General features: G+C 43.0%; 1 protein-coding gene across 2 annotated transcripts; it reads left to right on the top strand.

Moving 5' to 3' along the window:
• Positions 1-253: 253 nt before the first annotated feature.
• LOC142948335 (inactive rhomboid protein 2-like) lies at positions 254-21,566 on the top strand. Of its 2 annotated transcripts, none has more exons than XM_076090305.1 (18): positions 254-405; positions 8,603-8,734; positions 10,090-10,241; positions 10,415-10,598; positions 11,046-11,267; positions 11,608-11,736; positions 12,235-12,344; positions 12,659-12,877; positions 13,202-13,313; positions 13,723-13,797; positions 14,275-14,436; positions 14,954-15,039; positions 15,186-15,249; positions 16,082-16,176; positions 16,312-16,387; positions 16,469-16,569; positions 17,102-17,255; positions 19,991-21,566. In XM_076090305.1, the coding sequence occupies exons 2-18, from the start codon at positions 8,615-8,617 to the stop codon at positions 20,420-20,422; spliced, it is 2,493 nt and encodes an 830-aa protein (XP_075946420.1). In that variant the 5' UTR covers positions 254-405; positions 8,603-8,614; the 3' UTR covers positions 20,423-21,566. The 2 variants fall into 2 exon arrangements, with proteins under 2 accessions (XP_075946420.1, XP_075946419.1); XM_076090304.1 differs by lacking the exon at positions 254-405 and adding an exon at positions 4,717-5,005.
• Positions 21,567-21,772: the final 206 nt, after the last annotated feature.

The raw sequence follows: 21,772 nt of genomic DNA, 5'->3' as shown, positions 1-21,772 counted from the left end.
TTATGGTCTTTCTTAGCTTCCCTGCATTGTGAGACAGACTACTGAGTAACCCTGTCCTCCAACGACGGACATTTCTTTCTAGAGAAATACTTTGACGTTGCACAGTAATAAAACCAATTGGACTGGCCATTAGCTGTGAACATTTAGAGACGTAAACCGCCATTGTATCAAAGGGAACAGAACCGTGCAGCATGCCGGGTATTATCCTATGTGTAGGAGTCTTCTCTGTGGATACGGTACGTCGTAGCTCCGCCCCCTGCTCCTCCGTGGAGCTGCAGTCCAGGATGTTGGGAGAGAGAAAGAGGGAAGTGGTGACACGCTGGTGGACAGTAACCTACAGTAGCGTTGTACTTTGGACATATACCCTCCGCTAATGAATAACGACACACTTTTTTCTTCTTGGAGGTGAGTACAATGAAACTCTTTGGACTTGACGTTTGTTTTTGGAGGGTTAAAGCAGTTAAAGTGTTTGAGTAAACGGCCACTGTCGTGTTTTTAAAAGGAAAACATGTGAAATATCTCAAAATGAACTCTCATAAGTACTCGGATAAAGGAAGTTTCAGTATTAGGTGTGAACCAGAGCTTTGTTTGGAGGAACAAACACACAGTTGGTGACATCTACTAGCCGCTCAAATCATGCCTCGACCAGCCCTTTGTTGCTCTGCCCGCCGGGATAAATATGTACCAAATACCAAAAATCATCTCACATTTCCCCCTGTTATCCATGTGAAGTTAATTATAGTCACCATGTGCCGACAAACCCATTTGTTGTTACACCCCTCCCATTTGTTTTCCAAAGAATGCAGGAGGGAGTGTTCACGCGGTGATTTAACGAGGAATGAACTCAAACTGTCACTTTCACCTGAAATATAGTGGGGGGGGTAACAGAGGTGGTACAGGTTACCCAGGTTACCTAGTTAAATAGATAGAAGTTAAACTCTGGTGTAGGTTAACTAATCTTAAAAACGTTTTTTTTTTTTTTTGATTTACACAGTGGAGACTATATGAGTCAGTCATTAAATTGCTGCTCAAAACTTAGTGCAGATACAAGATGTCTGGAGGACTGTTGTCTCTCTGCACAGAGTAGAGTCACATACTTCTGGACCAGGTTTGGTCTCTCAGCAGATCTCAGAAAGCTCTGTTGAGCAAAACCCTCATCAGATGTTTGGTCTGATTCAGCAATCTCATTAGATTCATGGGATTTAAATTAGTCAGTTAATCAACAGTGTAAACTGAGTGTAAAATGTTGGTCAGTGTTACTCGGTTTGTGTTTGTAAGTTTTCCTCTCTTGTTGCTACATGTTATTGCGGATGTGTTGCATGTGATGGATTGTAGTTGGTTACAAACAGCAGTGCACATAAGTCCAGGTGCCAATGCACTGTTTCTTTTTTGTAAACTGCAATTTTGTGTCCTTCCGTTTCCAACCACCACTGATGTGTAGATAGTAGCTTTATGAACACGTGGTTATTAAATCATGCAGTACTTTATAGGCCCTCGCAGAAGTGGCACAGCATGTTACCTTGATCCATTTCAGTGTCATATTTTATTTTTACATCTGTCTCATTAGCGCATCATACTAACGTTCTGCAGCTGTGAAGGCAGTGCAGAAAAAGTGGAAGTACATCTTCCGAGCATAGAAGGCAGGGTTGTATTCTGTAAGCACCTAAGCAACAGCTGCATCTGCATGGTTTGAACTGGCACGGCGGTCGCACCACATGCACACCTGTCACTGTCTGGGTTAACGGTCCATGTCAGGGAAAACTGTGACCTAGTGTGACTAAAAACAGTTTACACAACAAGGAAACAGGACAACACTGCACCACAGTCCGTTTTTTAAACTAACAGTAATGTTGTTCATGAAGAATGTCTTATGTCCCTGCTGTAATAATTTGAAGTTTGGAAACAACTGTCAGGTTCTTCCAGTCTGTCACAGCGCCACAATCAAATCCCGCCATCACTTCCCTCTGGGGGCTTTCATTCCTTGATCTTATCTTTTTATAATAACAACCCACTGAAACAACAGGACTGTTGAGCTGGATAGGCTGTGAGAATTTTTTTCCTGCACTCCCATGCCAACCTGACACATTATCTCAAAATACGGGGACACTCCGGAAATGCTTTGAAACCCTAAGACTCATAACCTTTAAAAGGATTATTTGGATTATCTGGCGTTGCTATCAAGCTCTCAGTGGTGCAGAGAGATGTCGACCATTTGCACAGACACTGCTCATTTTCCTCCACGTTTCTTGTGAGATCCACGAGCAGACTTCAAGTGTCTTTACTCCCATTCTTTCTGGCACCGCAGCTCATTTGTGACAGCGAGTGAGAGTACACTACTTTGTCCTTCTCAGTTTTAACAGCCAGGCTGGGCCAGTTGACAAACCCCCCTCATACAAGTCCGCTGTTTTGGGTGACACATTGCAGCATACACAAGTGTGCACGCACTCGTTGCGGCCATGAAAAACACGACAGGGTAGCAATACCTTGTTTTATGTGTACACTCGCTGTTTGAACACTAGTCTAGTTATTTGGGTTACACCTTGAGGGTTGTGAGGAGGACTCTTAGACCGGGAACAAGGTGGAGGCACTGCACAGTGTGCAAGTTTGGGCAAGCAGACTCTTGGAAAAATGGTGCAATCTTTTAAACCGTCTCTGGAACGGTTAGGCTGAAGCCGAGGCTCTTTTCAAACTGAACGCCTCGATAGTGAACTTTTAAAATAGCGTTGAAATGGAACTATTGATTTGTGTGAGGCACCAAAGTGTTGTTATTGTCAGCCAAAGACGGGTATAATGGGATACGTAAAGAACCAAGGTTTTGTTTACAAAGGCATCATCATAAGATGGTTGGAAGTGAAGAATGAGGGGGCAGTTTTGGATTGTTGCTGTGATTTGGCAGCACACAAACACACAGACGCCACTGCAACGCGCACACACACTCTTCCTACGCCTTGAGTAGCATTCAACTGGTTACTGTTTGCTCAGTCATGATGAGAACCTCACACACATAGCAGCAGGGCAGGCACACCAAACCAAGCGTGTCGTATGTATCTAGTTAAATCAGGAGGATGTCATTTCATCGCTGCCCGCCATCAAAGGTTTTGATTGTCTCAAAAAGGTCTCGTTAAAGCAGAGCACTCCTCTCCGTTTTCAAGGCTTTCTGCCAGCTGACCACCGGCCCATGTATACGACGTGAGGCTCTTTCACACTCAGTCCTTTCTGGTTTTCCATGTACAGCTTCCAACCACTCCGTTTAATGAAGACCTGACAATGTTGGACTGGTGATGGCGGCTGGATATGGCTCAGTGAATCAACAATATATTATAATTCATCCTCTGTTGACCGAAGTGAAGATCTAGAGAAGATTGGTTGACCTGACACTGTTAGTGTGGTGAAGTCCCACACACAAGTCAGCCCGTGACACAATTGTCCACACACTTACTGACTGTGTCAGACATCTGTGGGAGGGTGTGAACATTGTCTGAACACCATCACTCGTACTCGATGCTGTCCTCAGTCTTAATCATTAAATAATCACAATCAAATAATGAACTCCTCGTTGCACTGATGCTTCATGATTTGAATCGCACTTGTTCTGTGAGCCTCTGAGTCATTGCGTGTGTGACGTTATCTTTAATGGATTTGTGGATATTGAAATGTGCTCTTTTGGTGTTTTGAGAGGCATTTATTGGTAAACCTCAACAGCACTCAAAGCATTTAAAAAGCTGTACAGGACTTCATGCAGTTCAAAGTCTAAGGTGGAATATGGAATAAACACTATGAACAAACTGTTCCACACGCGTCTTTAGTAGATATCCGTCTCGGGAACTTCAGTGGAAACGGGGTGTTAATAAGAATAAGTGATCAGGCAGTTTTATAAAGGTCAGTTCCTCATATTTGTGCGGTAAATGTCCACGATTACTGCAGTTTGAGAATGTGGGAAGAAGCAAAGCCTCAGCTGTCTGACAAAAAGGAAGGATGTCGTTGTGCAATGTTGTCTGGAGCCCAGCTCTCCGTTATCACACATTAACACCAGTGTCAGAAAAGGGTGACGTGACATGTAAAACGATCACTCTGCCTGACTCAAAGTTATTATTGCTTGGACGATGAAAGATCGTTCTGCAAGTGTTAACGTGACTTTCACCCATGAAGTAGATTTTAAGCTTTCTGGACTACTCCAAGTTGGTCTGGCGAGTCATGTAATTGCTTAAAATGGAAAAATAGAAGAAGAAAACAAAAAAAAGCTGAGCTTGGCACACACAACACTTTCTCTCTTCCCCACACAGTGAGCAGCATCAACAAGCTTTGTATTGCTGCGGAGGTACAGAGTGTAGTTTCTCAACAATTCCCTTGGCTCCGATATCAGAAGAATGCCAAAAATATGCAGCGAGTGAAAGAGTTCGGTTGCTTTGAAAGTAGGCATGGTTGATCATGTTTTTATATGATAAACAGAAACTATGAGGCTGTAACTTAACCTTCCATGATAATAATAGGTAAAAAATATCTAATCATGGTGTTTTGACAGTCGGCACATGTTTCTACACGATCATAACTTTATTAATTGTAAAACAATACAACCGCATTTAAGCTCATGTTATTAAGCTTAAGAAGCCACGCCTGGAAAAGCCCCCTTGTACCCTTGTCAAGGGCTGCCTAGACTTATCATAAGTTATCGTAAGTGTGTTTGGCCCAAGTGAAGTCGGTCAGCTGCTGTGTGGAGTGAGCGTGGCAGAAAAATGTAACACGATATCTTCCCTACGCCCCTGCGTGCGGTTTATAAGACGGGTGAACATTTGTCCGGACTGCATTTTGCAACCTGTGAAGTGAAAATCCAGAGCTGCACCGCTCCGAGACGATGAGTCCAGGCCCGAGTCCAGGTTCACGGGGGATAACGCTGCCTTGAGCATCAGTCAAACGGGAATACTCACAAACAAAGAAACACTCGTACATGCTCAGGGGGAAGGGACTGAACCATGGCGACACACTCTCAAAGGAACACACACCGACGGTACAGTCCCGCTGAGTAATAATGGTCACGTCATGCACCGATGAACCGGTGAATTGTTCCGACGCACAGACAACTTGGAAATGGTGCTTTCCATGTCATGTGATCACATTAGCAATGGATGATGTCGTCATTGTCATACCTCTTCCTCTCTCTTGGGAATCTAAGACGTATCTGAGGATCAAGGATCTCTCATTGAATTGTTTTTCTACGGTTCTCCTAGTTTCTTCCACGTTTTATATGCTTTATTGTAACTTTTCCTCGTCTTCTTCTCGGCAAGCTTAAACTTGACTTTGACGTTGATCTTTCATTTCTTGTCATCCATGGTTATAGAAAGACAAGAGGAGCATGGCATACTGTGTGTCATCACACGAGCTAGATGTGGTGTAGAAGTACACGAGAGAGAGAGAGAGTGCCTTTATGGTGCTGCTGCCTGCTGATGTTCTACCGGACACAGCTGGTGGAAATGATGGTGGTGGATTCAGTCCAAATAACTGAACTCATTCCTAACATATTTTCCTGCTGGTGGTATCAAGAATGTGTTAGAACAGGTTTGCTGCTTTATGAGTCGGTTTTCTGCCTGTGTTGTGGAGCCTTTTTATTCATTTCTGTCTCATTTGTCAACACTGCCGTGTTCACAGAGCAAATCTGAATATAAAAGTAGCATAACAAGAACTAGCCTTCAGTAGAATGATCTTACCTAGAGTGGTGCCATATAACAGTAGATCCGTGATGGACAATCACGCTGTTTATTGAATTCATCTCCATGCTCTATCTCTCTGCAGTCTCGAACTCAATTTCCTGAGTGTTGAAATGTTCTGTCCTCGGGGGACCGCTTGAACACTCTGAGAACAACAAACTCCATTGTTTTTTGTTTTTTTCAACAATTAATTTTAGCATTTGAAAAGCAGCCGGCTGAGCAACTCATCGTTCCCTCTCTCCTCCCTCGTACATAGGTCATAGTGTGTTCAGGAGAGCAATGCCGCTTGAGATTGTCTTCCTGCAGAACGGCAGCTTTCTCCTTGCAGATAAGACGGGATGCAGTCTTTAAACTTGATGAAAAACTGTGCTCCAGATCCCACAATTAGTTGCTACTTGCTAAATGTTAAATGTCAAAATAACTAGTAGTTTCAGACCCATGCTCCATATCATGTCTCTTGTTATTGGTATTTTCTAAGGGAAAAAAAACCTCATTTATTTCAAAATGTATACCTTCAAAATGGCTACGTATCAATACATTTACATCTGTTTTACGTATCATGATAATCTTCCCTGTCCCCTGTTAGTGCCTCATATCCTGTATGTTTCTCTGTTATCTTTCCTCTGGAGATACAAGTTGTTGTCCATTGCCTGTCTACATTTATAGCCTATGGTCAGCAGCAGTCTCCCCGATACTTGAGCACTCTGTCCATTAGCCTAATTCCTAGCTATTTCATTATCTAAGTGGGTGGGTTCCAGCCCTGTACCCACTACTCTACCAAACCACAGGCTAGATTGTCTGCAGCCTCAGGAGGACTGAATCGGGCTTTCTTTCCAAGCCTGAAATATTTATCTTACATAATTGAACAATTGAAATATATACACCCCTTTTACAATAAAGACATTATAGAAAACACAGTTTTTTGGGGGGGGGGGGTCGGGGCAAAGTAAGTGACATGAACAATATGTAAAGCCCTGTCTAACTGTGTCTCGGCTCTGTAGTGGAAACTAGGCTATTGGCTGAGCTGGTGTCAGATTTCCCGGCTGCTGCCATTCCTGCCGCAGACACCAAGGGCCTCGCATTGATTTTATAAACCACGACTCCAGGACAGCTTCAAGGCTTTCAGGGCCGTAATGACATAATGGATGTGTTGGCCGAGGCTTGTGTTGTTCTAGGTTGATGTCCGCAAAGCCTTTGCTTTTTCTGGAAATATTCAGTGTAATGCTACGAGACATTCGGAGCGCCAGGAATAGACTGGCTGGCTGTTGACTGCGATTGGTAAAGCCCGGAAGACGGAGATAAGTAAGTTTAACATTCATATTTAGTCCCTGATCAGACAGAGAGACTGGTTATGAATCTCATTACATCAACTCAACTCACAAGTCTGCAGGTGTGATGCATGTGTTATTCGTGTAGTTGACATGTGCAGCATTTGCACACATGTGATGTACTTTAGTAAATATGTTTTGTTTGTAAACACTGACTGTAAGACAGGGATCTTGATTTGTGTTATGAGATGTCAGACATTAACTGATCTCGTTCAGAGCAACTTATGAGTATGCAAGTAGAAGAAGCTTCAACGACTAGATCGCCATTATTATATGCAGTCAATAAACAGGATTTTGAAGGCGGGATATAGGATTACCAACCACCTGGAGGATGCATGATGATTTGAGAGCACTATTGATCTCTGTCATGTGATGTCATTGGGTGTAGCTCCCAACAGCCTAACAGCTAGTGTATCAGTTGCTCTTTCATTAGTGGTCCAAGTACGTACGTTAGGTGCTGCAGAATCGATTTCCGATTTTTTCAGTTGGCCAATCAGTTCCCTTGAATTCATTTGACATTTGAAATTGAGTTTATTTTTTCTCTTGTTGGGCTCAACAGTACTGTGTGACACTACATGATCATGAAATGATCAGTCAGTGGAGAGATTGTGCTGTGTGGCTTATGCTGAGGAAGCTGTCTGAGGGCAAATTAATGAGCAGGACTCCTTTTTATATTATTATATTTTGCACAATAACAATATAAGAATCATGCACATATCTATATCGCCCACTCCAGGTCCCTCGGTTAGTGTCCTCAATATTTTCACAGGCAAATTAATCATTACATGACACTTTCAAATGAAATATAATTAATTTAATGTAAAAGAACACATTCAAATGAATTAAACTGAATCTTTAACCATGTTTGCGCTGTTGTTACCTGACACATTTTCTTCCCAGAAGATTGTTGGCAATGACAGAAATGTCATATTGTTTACTGTATATTTGTGTACCTTGCTTTGTTTATTTAATTTCAGAGCTCATATTCGCAGTGAAACACACACGGTCCTTCCTTCCCTCCCGCCTCTTCCTTTATATTTACTCAAATCATTTAACCTAAGCGCTGTGTAGCAAGACACGGTCGCTGTCCATGACGTTACATCGTTTCTCATTTGCTGGAAGTGAATGCAGAGCTTTTGAAGCATCACTTAAGTAATTGCCTATGAAGGTAATCAACAAGCAAGGGAAGTTGCCAATGATTTTATTTAGAGCAGATTGAACTGGAGGAGAGCCAGCTGCAGCTAAATAGACTGATTGAATAAACTGTAATAAATTCCTTTTTGTTTTAGATTATAGTCACAGCTTTTGTCTCATCTTCCAAAAGGTTATGTATGGATATGCTGTATTTTGTCGTGCAATTGTCTTATTGCTTATTTATATATATATATATATATATATATATATATATATATATATATATATATATATATATATATATATATATATATATATATATATATATATATATATATATATATATATATATATATATATATATATATATATATATATATATATATATATATATATATAGTGTTTCAATTATATTCATTATGATTTTCTCATCTCCAGCACTCTGACAGGATGGCATCAGATCTAAACGGAGGCCAATCAGATAGCCGCCTGAAGAGCAAGAAGCCGCCCAGCCTCGTAATAGCCATCCCTCCACCTGAGGAGATGACGTCCCACGACTTTGCCAAACAGGTAGGCTGACCCGGTGTGTCACTGCCCTTTATTTGACTCCAACCTTGTATATACATGGAAAGGACAAAAAAGACTTGAGGCAGTACTTTATTTTTAAAAGTTCAAAGGGATCAAACAAATGTAATGAGGGTAGCGTGCTCTCCCTCTGTTCAAATTCAGAGGACCGGAGAGGCAGCTGTCTTGTGGTCTTTGGGCACAGGGCCATACATTTTCCCCCAGTGGACCCCATGCCTGGAACACAAACGATGGCATTGCATCGGCACAAAGTAGTACGCAGTTAGGGTTTAATTGAGCATGCTACAGTTAAACTGTTCCCAAAGTGTGTAATAAACGTGCAAATAAAGTGTGAAGGCGGCCATTTACTACAGCTTTGCTTCTACAAGAGAGAAAAGAAGAAGCAGAAAGAGGCCACACGCTCTAAATGTGGATATTTCCAAGACACATTTGAGTACGGTAATACTAAATTTGGAAATGCTTTGCAACTTCATGTACTGTAGTTACAACTGAAACAAGTACTTGTACATTTGAGTCCAGAGGTCATTACCCGTTCCATTTAGATTTGTATTATCTGTAAAACCTAAAGACCTAAAACCTTGTTCTATGTGTAATGTTAAAGTCAGCTTACCATTTACTTATGATTAACTGATGTTAATATCTAATGTTAATCCAAGCTCTTTTCTGCCCAGCCTATAGAGAGATTTAGATGCACAAATCCTGCATAAAGTGTCCGAAGAATCGTATAAATTCTATGTGCAACCGTAGCTTTTCTCTGATAGAGGCTCAACAAGCTGAGCCTCTATCCCAACATACGGCCCCCCCTTACAGCTTGCCTCGAGCCCCATTAACTCTCAGGATGACAACACCATTAGCCTCAGCAGCTGCAGAGTCACTGCAGGTTAGGATAATGGACTCTCACTGCACCCAACATGAGTGAAGAACACTATACAAAATATTGACCGTGTCCACATTAAATGTGCACTTAATCCAAATATGTCATTACCGGGATTTAGTCTTGCCACTGACCCTGATTATTGCAGTCATTACAATAAACATCGAATTACTTTCTTAACAAACTTATGATTTAAAAATAATTTCATCTAAGGTGCTCCCTGCAGTCTTGCAATAATTAATTGTGTTTTATTCTGCTAATTGGCCAGTAAAGCACTGTGGACTTAATTGATTATCCATGCTGCTGCTGCATTATGTAGGTTATTGGGATATGCCTACAATTGTAATTGTGACACTAATTAATATCTCCATTTTCCACTGTATGTAGGCACTATTTATGTGTCATACCGTAACAACAATGACTGTACTACTGTACTGTAACAGCGTTTCTCATTTCCTCTGGTCAGCCACTACGGCCGTCCCTGAAGAAAAGCACTAGCGGTCAAGCAACCAGTTCTGTGTCCGAGAGCATCGGTGGAGCAGGAGATGGAGGCTTCTCATTCAGAGACCGGAGGGCAAAGTTCGGAAGACAAGCGTCGCTCTCGCAAAGCATCCGCAGGCAAGATGAAGACAGCAGACAATTATTTTGTCAGCATTCATCGGCAACATATCCTAAAAGTCCCGTGGTTGAGTGAACCAGGAACAGATGCTTTTCAATTACTAATTACTAATAATTACAATTATTAAGTACTCTGTGATACTGAGGCCACCCTCTTCTTTCTCTACCTGTAGGAATACAGCACAGTGGTTCGGGGTGGGGGAGGACTGTGAGACCAAGCAGCAGGTATGGCACAAGAAGAGCCTGCGCCACTGCAGCCAGCGCTACGGCAAGCTGAAGGCCCAGTATAGAGAGCCTGAGATAGCCACCAGCATCGACCAGGGCTTGGACTCACCAGCAGCACACAAGATGCCCAAGGTATTCTACCGACACAGAGACATATGATCCCTGTGTGCCTTCACACTCTAGTCCTGCCGGTAATTCACATCCTGATAAAGGTTTTGTTCTGAAAAGAAACAGCATGAGACACAGCGGGCTCTGAGTCAGGATGTCTTTTCCACTCTCCGCTCAATTTCACAACAAGCAAACGAGTAATAACTTATAGTAGTAATAATTGTCGCACCTGTATGACGACAGTAAGAGTCTGTGAGGACAGGAGATGGTGAGAGAAGGGGATTGTGAGGAGAGAGAGAAAAATGTGTCTGGCTTTAATAAAGAGTGCTGCGCGGTGACAGACGTGGACCATCTGTGCTCCAGATGACTGATATCACTCCCTTCAGTCTGTGTCAAACGCAGACGTCTAGCAGGTTTTTTGCCAAGTTTATTTTAATGTTTATGTCAGAAACTACTCTCTGTTTTTGGTAGATTGTGGATCCCCTGGCACGGGGGAGAGCCTTCCGTTGCCCAGATGATATGGACAGTCGCTCCCCCAGGACGCCACACACCACTGAGGGGGGGCCCTTCACCCCGGGTGTCACCTCACTCAGCTCCTTCACCAGCCAGCGCTCCGGGTTCAGCCGCTTCCCCAAGCGCAAGAGGGAGTCTGTCGCCCGCATGAGTATCCGAGCTGCATCCAACCTGCTGAGGGTGGGTCTGGTACCAGAAAGTGTGTGTGTGTGTGTGTGTGTGTGTGTGTGTGTGTGTGTGTGTGTGTGTGTGTGTGTGTGTGTGTGTGTGTGTGTGTGTGTGTGTGTGTGTGTGTGTGTGTGTGTGTGTGTGTGTGTGTGTGTGTGTGTGTGTGTGTGTGTGTGTGTGTGTGTGAGGATGTATTCTAGAAAGGGAGGGGACAGTTGTTTTACTTATTCTGTAGCCACAAGTTCCCCTTCAATGTTTTAATAATTGTTATCGTATTTCTAAGTAGAGCAGAACTGATCTTAGAAACATGAATGTGTGAAATAACGTATCACGCTCTACTTTTGTTGTTCAGGGTCGTAGCGGCTTGGCGGGGTCCCAGACGGGTCGCAGTTTCCACAAGAGGAGCTTTATCAGGCCCAGCTGGATGGACGAGGACACCGTGGACTCCGCAGACACATCCAAGTCACTCTTCTTCAGCAAGGTCAGCTGTCACTCTCTATCCTCCCGTCAGTGCCTTGGCAGCAATGTCAACTCTTTGCTGCAACTTTCTTTGGCTTTTATTTATTTTCATTTCTACATCTTACTTCCTTTCCCTCCCTGCGTACGTCAGCAGTCACACTTCCACTTTCACTGCTAGTCTCTCATCAGGCTCTTTTCTTCAGCAACCACTATCTTCCCTACATCATCCTTTCCTTCCGCTTTCTCATCCTTTATACCGCCATATCTCATAAGTATGTACTGTATTTGTCAAGCATTCTATGACCATCTATATGTCAAACTTATTCAATATGGTTTGATGTTTGGTGTATATATATACATCGATCATATATTATCTCAGCTGTCTTGTATTTAGACCCACCTTGATGTCTGCTGCAACAGCAACAGGATCCTATTGTCTAAACACATATGAGGCCCGGCCGTTAATAATTACCGTATTTCCTCTTCCTCCTCTGTGACCTCCATTACCTCTCCTGCGTAGGTTGATGCCCATGATGAGTTGTACTCTATGGCTGATGACGTATTTGAATCGCCTCCCATGTCTGCAGCTTTCGCTCCCAGCGATCAGCATGACCAGAAGTTCGCAAGCCTGTGAGTAAAGACACAACCAAAAACATTGAAATCACTTTAGAAAGTCACCAAACTGACGCTCATATAGTCCAGAGAGCAAGAATATTCAATAATCCTTATTTTTCTACACACATTCCATCATTAAATAGGATCTCTTCATTTTCTTTTATTTATTCATCGCATTTCCATGCAACCGTCTAATTTGTACACCTTTGTTGTTCTTCTTCTTTGTCTGTCTTAACTCCACCTTTCCGCTTCCTCCACCACTCTTGCCTCGCCCACTCTCTCACCCTTTTTCTATTCTTTTTAATGCTTTTTTTCCCCCCCAATCACAGTAAGGACATATCTCGAACGCCCAGGACACCAACAGCAGGAGCTGAAAAGAGCTATCCTCGTCGGGGTGGTCGCATTGCCTCCCAAGTTAAGCACTTTGCATTTGACAAACGCAAGCGTCAGTACGGCATGGGCGTTGTGGGGAAGTGGCTGAACCGGCACTACAGACGCAGCCTCAGCAGCAACGTCCAGAAGCAGCTGGACGACTTCCACAGCCACAGGTCAGGAATGAGTAGATGCTTCCGTGTACGGACATATTAGTGTATTCTTCACAAACTTATATTGAACAACTGACTTGTAGACCTCAGATAGCAAGAGAAAATTAACCAGTGGGATGTTTGGGTCGGTTTTAACAGTAAAAAGTGACATTAAACCTCTTGAGAGATTTGACTGATATAAAAGTAGTAAGAGGAGTTTTAAGGAGATTTGAATTAAGATATTTTGTCCTCTCCTGTATTGTGACGTTTGACACCACGACTGACCGTACGTGTTGGCTAGTCATGATTTTCACCTGATTTACAGTGGTTCTCTGCTGTGTATTTTAGGCCCTACTTTGCCTACTGGATCACGTTTGTCCATATAGTAATCACTTTGCTGGCCTGTTGCACATACGGTTTTGCCCCTGTGGGGTTTGCACAACATTCTACGTCTGAACTGGTGAGTAAGCTCAAAACGTACTGACTGAATTTGATTTTTTTTTTTACATGATTGGTTGCATTTTACCACCAAGAGGACATAAACATCCTGCTATCTGTAGTGCCCAAGTGTCAGGTTTTTGTTTTTTGTGTAGGAATCTATGCTATCTGGATGCACTTATATAATCTGCTCAATCAATAACATGGCCTGAAGCAGGAGAAATTGAAAGCAACATTTATTTATTCAAGCAAACAGAATTCATCAACAAAAATATGCATTTAAGAGACAAAACATTTAAAAAAAAAAACATTTTTTTAATTATGCCATTCTCAGAAATCATAAATGAACATGACTTTAAATGTTGTGGTACTTGCATATTATACACTTAGCAGATCATTTGAAAACTGTGTCCCTCTGTCGCCCTCTGTAGGTGCTGAAGAACAAAGGTATTTATGAGAGTGTCAAGCATATCCAACAGGAGAACTTCTGGGTTGGTCCTAGCTCTGTGAGTCACTAGCCGTGTTACACTACTGTATGTTTTTCACTATCAACCTAGATGGACACTCACAATAGATGTTTGTCTTGGTTTATAAGACTTCTGTGAACTGTTCCCTGGCGTCTCTTTGCGTGACACCAGACACCTTTGGCCTCGCCTGTTGCAGCAGGGTTACACCCTCATTAGTTTGTGACTTTATCACTTACTGCATTTCCTGTCACATACTGTTGCTCTCATCAAGCTCTAGCCTCACTGACTCTCTATAGCAAGTAACTTCCACAAAAATGTCAGATTCACACTTGACAGTCAGTATTTTGAACACACATATATCAAACAACTTGTTCAAAGTCAGAGAACCGTAATCTACATCCACAAATAACGCATATGAGTGATAGATTTTGAGTTTTTCTTCTCTCTAGATCACTTCACTATGTGTGGGTTGCCAGGTTTGTGTATCTTTACGATTCATTTTCCTCCACTTTTCAGGACGACCTGATCCACCTGGGGGCCAAGTTCTCGCCGTGCATCCGTAAGGACACACAGATAGTCGGTCTGATCCGGAGGGCCAAAGACCTGGAGAGAGAGTCCGGCTGCTGCGTTCAGAATGACAACTCCGGATGCGTGCAGACCCTCAGCTTCGACTGCTCCGTAAGCGGTTTTATCCTGCACCGTCACTTAGTTTATTAGCTTGTCATTTTAAGAAACCTTGCTTCAGTTTGAGAGAGAAGTCAAGCAAAGACACTTCAATGAATATGCACCAGAAATTGCAATTGAAAACTTCATTAGGCGATTCAAGCTGCTTAAGTTACACACACCTAAAGCCACAAACTATAAACAACACACATTCCTACACACACACTTGCACGTGAGATTATGATCTGTAAACGTATAATCACAGTTGTCACGCGTACTTACGCACGGTTCTTGCCATTACAATGACATTTGTCAAGGAAAAGTAAGTGCAACAAGATTTAAATGTAACAAATGCAAAGATATCTTGTTGGGTAGATTAACATTTTTAAGATTGAAACTGTTGACTGATATTTCTATACTTGTTGTGAGTGTTAAAGATGCACACTGGTTACTAATTTGTTTATTATTATATTCCCTTGTTATTCTATGAATTAAATACTAAAATTTAATGCAAAAATAACTGTGAATGCAGGAGACGCTGGCAACCTTTATTAAATGGAAGAATAAGCCCGTGGACGTCAACCGGTCCTCTGGTTCTGTCTGCCACCAGGATCCCAGGTGAGACTGTGCATGTGATCATTGTGTAGATCGCCAAGAAATATCTAGCAAGTTGTCACTTTCGATTTTGTAAGTGAATTATGTGCCCACATTTGCTCATCATTTCAAAACTTCGTTGGTCCTCGTGTGTTGCATGTTGTGACCAGAGTGTGTGAAGAGCCCGCCTCTGCAGAGCCTCATATATGGCCGGATGACATCACCCAGTGGCCGGTAAGGGGACACTGCTTCTAATTTGGAAATGCATTTTCTACACTAGTGTTCTTTATTAAATGTTACTACGAGGAACTTTTCACTGGTTATGAAACAGTCTCAATATAATACTGATGTCTCTGTATGTCCTACATAAGTACACAACACCAACAGGGAGAAGATTGGCCTTTTCTGCCTATTTACTGTACTATCATATCCAAGAGACATCGGTTGAGTCGGCAACTCCAGGTGGGAAGCGGAGAGCTCCGTGCATGGCAGCTGCTGACCTGTGCGGAGCTCTCCGCCCCACTGCCGGAACTTCCGACTGCAGGTAAAAGGCGACAGCCTGAGCTGAAGGACTTTTTGGTGAACGTGAGTGGTGTGAATGGCTTCGTCTGATGTCGGGAGGATCATCTTCTGTAGAAAGTTCCACTGCGCGTGCCAGTGGACGGAGGGAAGATGCAGCGGGGCAGCAGGGACTGTCTGCGGCTGCAGGACCTGGAGCTCCTGGCAGCCAACAGCGACATCATGCTGCTGGAGGCCCAGGCTGTACTGCTGGCCCCGCTGGAGGGAAGGGAGGCACGGGAGAACCAGAACCAGATCTTGGCGGGGCAGACTGTCAGACGCTGCTAGCACCTGCAGATCTTTACACAGGCTCACAGAAACACTACCGCTTTTGTCCACAGGGGGTGCCAAAATCATAACAACATGAAAGTTCCTCGTAGTAACTTTAAACAAAGTATTTTTCTCTATGCTACTCTCTCTGTCCAAGATCTACAACGGGAAAGAAAATAAAGGCAACGATTATTGTCCGGCAGGTCTGTGTAACGGCTCATTGCTTGTCCTTCTCCAGGTGTGTACCTTTCCCAAGAAGTCGAACCACACAGGCTACAGACACATGGACTGTAACATCAAGGGACGGCCGTGCTGCATAGGAACTAAGGGCAGGTGAGACATGTGTGCTGTGTACTGACTTCAAGGCATGCAGATATCAACTTGATCTACGCTTCCATTTCTTAATCGGCTACATTGCCAGGTCATCTGGACAAGATTTGAATTGGGTTTTGCTTGTCCCTCCTGTAGATGTGAGATCACGACCAGAGAGTATTGCTCTTTCATGCATGGTTACTTCCACGAGGAGGCCACACTCTGCTCACAGGTATTGTGTGTGTGTGTGTACATGTGTTGCGTGTGTCAGTGTGTTCGTACATTTCTGAAACCATGCACCGCTCTTGCACAGATCCACTGTCTGGATGATGTGTGCGGCTTGTTGCCGTTCCTCAACCCTGATGTTCCGGATCAGTTCTACCGTCTCTGGCTGTCTCTCTTCCTCCATGCTGGGTACGCAATCACAAACCTCCTTACACAAAGATTTACTTTCTCTTCAAGTAAACATAATTAAATATAATTAGATGGGGGTCTTCATCTTCTTATTTCTGTTTTTTTAAACTTGTTTTCTGGGTTTCAGCTGAGTCAGCTATTCAAGTACAGATGTAGCCAGTGCAAAAGTAACACTTCCTAGTGTTAAGCCTATTACGCCGAGTCAATCAGCAGTTTCCGTCGTTTGCTATGAATGATAACTAAGCGGGGTTTCATTGTCAGCATCCTTCGGGATTAAATCATAATGAAATATTTCTAAATGAGGCCCCAGTGCTTGTGAGCTGCTCATGCACATGTATTCTGATACTTAGTGCTAATACTCGGCACAAGGGGAAATCCCTTGGGTCTGCTTTTTCAGACAAACAATGAGGCTTAATGGAAAACGTGCAGATGTTTGCAGTGTGTGTAAAAATGCATATATGATGCAATGCACTGGTGGAAATACGAGCAGACCGCACATATGCATCATTCTCTGACTGGTGTGTGTGTGTAGGTTGTTGCACTGCCTGGTGTCGGTGGTGTTCCAGATGACCATACTGAGAGACCTGGAGAAGCTGGCTGGTTGGGTCCGCATCTCCATCATCTATATCCTCAGTGGCATCACTGGAAACATCGCCTCTGCCCTGTTCCTGCCCTACAGAGCTGAGGTGAGTTCTTCACAGTATGCAAAAACATAGAATGCACATAAAGTGCACACGTGTACAGTAGACTCGGTGGGACTTCTTTTTTCTGCCAATAGTTTTCCCAAGGGAAGCTGATTTATTTCTAGTACGTAAGCTCTTACATGCGCAGACACACTCGCGTGTTCACACAGTCGAATACACACATGTCATATCGTTCTCTGAGATGGTCAATGTCTTTGGTGTGAGACAGATGTGAGATATAATTATATTAACATTCCCTGAATGAATTAAAGACCCAAAACCCAAAGACTGTTGTACAGGAATCACCTCATGGTGTTAACTGTGCAAGTACCTGGAGAAACTGAGCTTAGTGTAAGTCTCATAACACTTTATGAGACTGCTTTACTGCGGCTGAGTCTTTCCTATGAAGAGAGCAGTGTCATCCAACCAAGTGCTGTTGTTGGATTTAGGCTCTAATCATCCCTCAAAAAAAGGAAACAAATGTTTCAGGAATATGTGGAGCATCTAAAGAAAAACCTGTGCTGACATTTACAAATACAGACCATAGCCTTGAAGTTTAATTAATGTCTGCATTCCTCGACCTTTTAGGAAGACATTGGTTTTGCTTCCATTGGTTGCAGCTTATATTGAATAAATAGAAGAACTTTAAAAAAGACAAAGACTGCCACCTGTAGAATCATCAAGAGAGAATTCAAGAAAAAAGACGTCACTGTACAAACAATGGTTGACTGACAAATGGAGAGAGAGAGAGAGAGAGAGATGTCAACTGCAACTAACTAGGTGATTTTTTTATGCCACACACAGGGAGAAAAATAAGCATCTGATTTTTTTTAAACAATGCCTCTGTCATTTTTTTGGAGTAGCTCTACTCTTATAGAAGTTGCAAAATCTCTTCAAAAACAAATTGTTGATCCGTGTGAAAAGAACACAGTGTGGATTACCTACATTTTACTGGCACTGTTCTCGTCGGTGTGTCTCTTTAAGAGATTAGTCGAATGCCATTGTGTGGGTGCTGCAGTACTTAGTGAATGGGATCACATTTCTTTCCTTTTAAACAAATATTTTTTTAGCAAAGACTGGACTTGATTCTGCACCTTTTTATGAACACAAAAGCTTCCTGCCTCGATGTCATCCAGAAATCTGTTATCGTCTTCATGAGCCGACACTAATTGCTCTCCCCTGATATTTGCGTGACGCGACATGAGGTGAGGTATGACGTACTTTGACGTGAGAGCCAAAAATCCCACCATCATAATAATAACCAGAGGAAGCACACGCAAAGCACAACAAAGGAAGGTCAAGGCGCTTAAGGAGGCGGTTTAAGTGGATTATCCTGTAACTGTTGATTTAAGGGGACCCTGTGGCAGCTGTGACTGGAATAATGACCGTTCACTGCTACTCCTAAAACTCTGCAGAGAGATGATCAAAAGACAACATCAGTTTTCTTGGCTTGCTATTACTAAACAGTGATCCAAGTAACACAGAATGCTCTGCTACAGATTCATGTTTTGCATCTATTCAACTTACCAGATAACTTTACTGCATGCTGTTTTAGGCGCTTCATCGTCTTTATATGGAAAGTTATGGATTGCAGCTTTCACCTATGAAAGACTAGGAGTGTTTTTTATGTCTTTAATTGGATTGGTTGTTACACAGCAGTGTGCAAACAACATAAGCAGACATGAAAGTTCCATCGTCTTCTGCTGTCGGGGAAATTAGTATTTAATGATCTGTTGTACATTTTAACTCCGATCTATATGACCCACTTGCATAACGCGGTGTTATCTACCAAATGACTGGAGTGGGTTCTCACTGGTGAGAAGACAGATTGCTGTTATGGAATCAAATCTGAACGCTGTCAACTAACGTCAAGGTCTGTTGAAAAGCCCCGTGTCACTAGTAAGCAGGATGTAAGCATTTTATCTCCGGTACACATCAGAGATGATGCGTGTGTCCAGTGCTCAGTCCTACATGTTAGTCTTTAGGATACGTTGTGTGTGCGTGTGGGGGGGGGGGGGGGGTTCTATGGGAGTAGGAATATAGAAGAGCTCTTGCATGTTTTTGTCGGGACTAAACCTTTTGTTTGGTTTTAACTGGATTGTGGGACAGTGTTGTTATGGAAAATTTCAATGATCAATCGGGAGAAGAGTTAGAGTTTTCCAATCTTTGTCAATGAACAGTCTCGAGAGAATCAACGTTGTTCGTCTTTTAATATTTGCAAATAGGAGAGCGTCTCCACTGACACGTATCTCAGTGTGCAGTAGGGAGGCTGTCAGTTAAGTCACAGAAATCACGTCCTTATATCCTTGAAAAAAAAAAAAACCTTCACCTAGGTAAATCATCCAATGGAAAACGGGTATTTAGACACGGGTGCTGACACGACACCAAGACACATATTGTTTTGATCCGCTCAAAGGTCTGATGATGCTGGAGGACATTCAAACATGAAATCAGGATTATCAGCCTTTTAGCTGTCTTGTAAGCAAAAGCAAACAAGACTTTGAGTGCCTTGCTGATTTGATCAATCCAAACAGAGGGATCTATTCTTTTATCTCGTTCATGCTAGAATATTCACCTTTGGTCCTCAGGTGAAACTTGCAAAGCACACAAGGCATGCAAAAAACTGTTATGTCATTGTCATATGTCTGACTTACATCTTTAAAACTTAATATGATTCTAGAAGCATATTTCCCATTACAGTGTTTAACTTGTCTTCTCCCCTTGTTCTCTCCCTACAGGTGGGTCCAGCAGGGTCTCAGTTTGGACTCCTCGCTTGCCTGTTTGTCGAGCTGTTTCAAGGCTGGCAGATTCTGGAGAAGCCATGGAAAGCCTTCCTCAAGCTGTTGAGCATCGTCCTCTTCCTCTTCCTGTGCGGCCTCCTGCCGTGGATCGACAACATCGCCCACATCTTCGGTTTCCTCAGCGGCTTGCTGCTCTCCTTCGCCTTCCTGCCCTACGTCACATTCGGGACCTTTGACAAGTACCGGAAACGCATCCTCATCGCTGTCTCAATGTTGGCCTACATCGGGCTGGTCTCCTCGCTCATCGTTTGGTTTTACATTTACCCGATTAACTGGCACTGGCTGGAGCATCTCACCTGCCTGCCCTTCACAAACAAGTTCTGCGAACAGTACGACATAGACCATGACATTAACGATGTGGTGCACTGATCTCGAGGCTACTGATGACGTGACTTGTGCTACTGATCCGCTATCTTCTAGCCATTGACCAGGTCAGCTGTTTCCAGGTCAACTCGGTGGCCATTTAAGAATGTTTTTTTTTTATATTTGCTATAGGAACTGATCAAAGTCCATGTGAATGGAACTGAATCCGTCTCGTCTCCTCAGCCTTCACCTCCCTAAAACTACTCCTACTTTTTAATCCTCAGTCAAGTCTGGAGCTACCTAGCATGTTCATTTGCTAATGGGCTAGTGATCGGAGGACAGGAAACGATACTCAGGATGCCAAAACTGCAGAGAGCTGGGTGGACCTAAAGAAAATGGTCCACAGAGCGAGAGACTGGCTGGTCCCTTCAGCTCAAAGTCCCCTGAATCTAAAGAAGCCAAATAAATCCCCTCGGGCCTCCAGTTGTGTTTCCCTTTAACCCTGTGGACGACAAACAGCTGAGATGAAAAGGAGGACTGACGCTGTGGTGGGTCATCGGGTATCTTGTGGCCCAGTGAACTGAGATACATCGGATGCCTCCTGCCACTAATTCATGTTGTCGGTAACACTGGGTTAAACACTACAAACGCTGCCGTTCAGTCCTGCTGCTTCTCTCTGTTTCGTGAATGCCGAAGCGTGTCAATATTGTTTGGAGCAGTGAAATGTTTGAGTATTACCTGTGCACCTGAAATATTTCAAGTGAAATGGCAGTGGTCAACTAAGGTGAGATCTCTATCTAAAACCACTCGTTGCCTTAAACAGATTATGCCATTTTACAAAGATGCCTCTTTTAACTTCTGCATACAGCCCGTCATCAACTCTCAGCACGCTGATGAACACATTACAAAGCAGCTACACCTGCTGCTGATATATGCATGTTCTTCCCAATCCTTCACGTTTTCTGTACGTCACTGCTGCAAACACAAAGTCGTAGATTTACTCTGAAAACAATTGTGAAAATAATATTTATTCCAGGAGTGATAATCTTAACAGGTGTTTTTGTTAGATCCTAGTATGTTTTGCACCGTATTTTTTTTTGACTCTGTGAAAGCAAACGGTCATAGAATCACAAGATGTAATTTACGTTCCGCCGGCGCCTTAATGTGTTTGTGAAATATACCGTAAAAAAGACTTTGTGTTTACTATTCACACTTATTGATGCTGTCCTTGACAAAAACAATGCAAGTAAATCCCCGACGTATGCACTGTCCTGACATTAGCAGCTGATTGCGGTCCATGACAGTTCTCCCTCGGGCTCCCGTCTTTTGTCTCGGATCTAGTTTGTTCTTATACACTGTGTAAAACGTGCGAGCTCTTTTTAGGAAACCTCTTAACTGTGCCTTCTGACCTGCAAC

Source organism: Anarhichas minor, unplaced genomic scaffold, assembly GCF_050575085.1.
Source record: "Anarhichas minor isolate MPS153535 unplaced genomic scaffold, ASM5057508v1 ptg000012l, whole genome shotgun sequence".
NCBI classification, from domain to species: domain Eukaryota; kingdom Metazoa; phylum Chordata; class Actinopteri; order Perciformes; family Anarhichadidae; genus Anarhichas; species Anarhichas minor.
The sequence above is the reverse complement of the archived record's forward strand: the minus strand, read 5'-3'. Positions and strand labels throughout refer to the sequence as shown.

Coding starts and splice junctions, on each gene's coding strand:
- LOC142948335 (XM_076090304.1), top strand. CDS start 4,946: ATGCTCAGGGGGAAGGGACTGAACCATGGCGACACACTCTCAAAGGAA. Junction 8,735..10,089: donor CCCACGACTTTGCCAAACAG/GTAGGCTGACCC, acceptor TCCTCTGGTCAG/CCACTACGGCCGTCCCTGAA. Junction 11,737..12,234: donor AGTCACTCTTCTTCAGCAAG/GTCAGCTGTCAC, acceptor TCTCCTGCGTAG/GTTGATGCCCATGATGAGTT.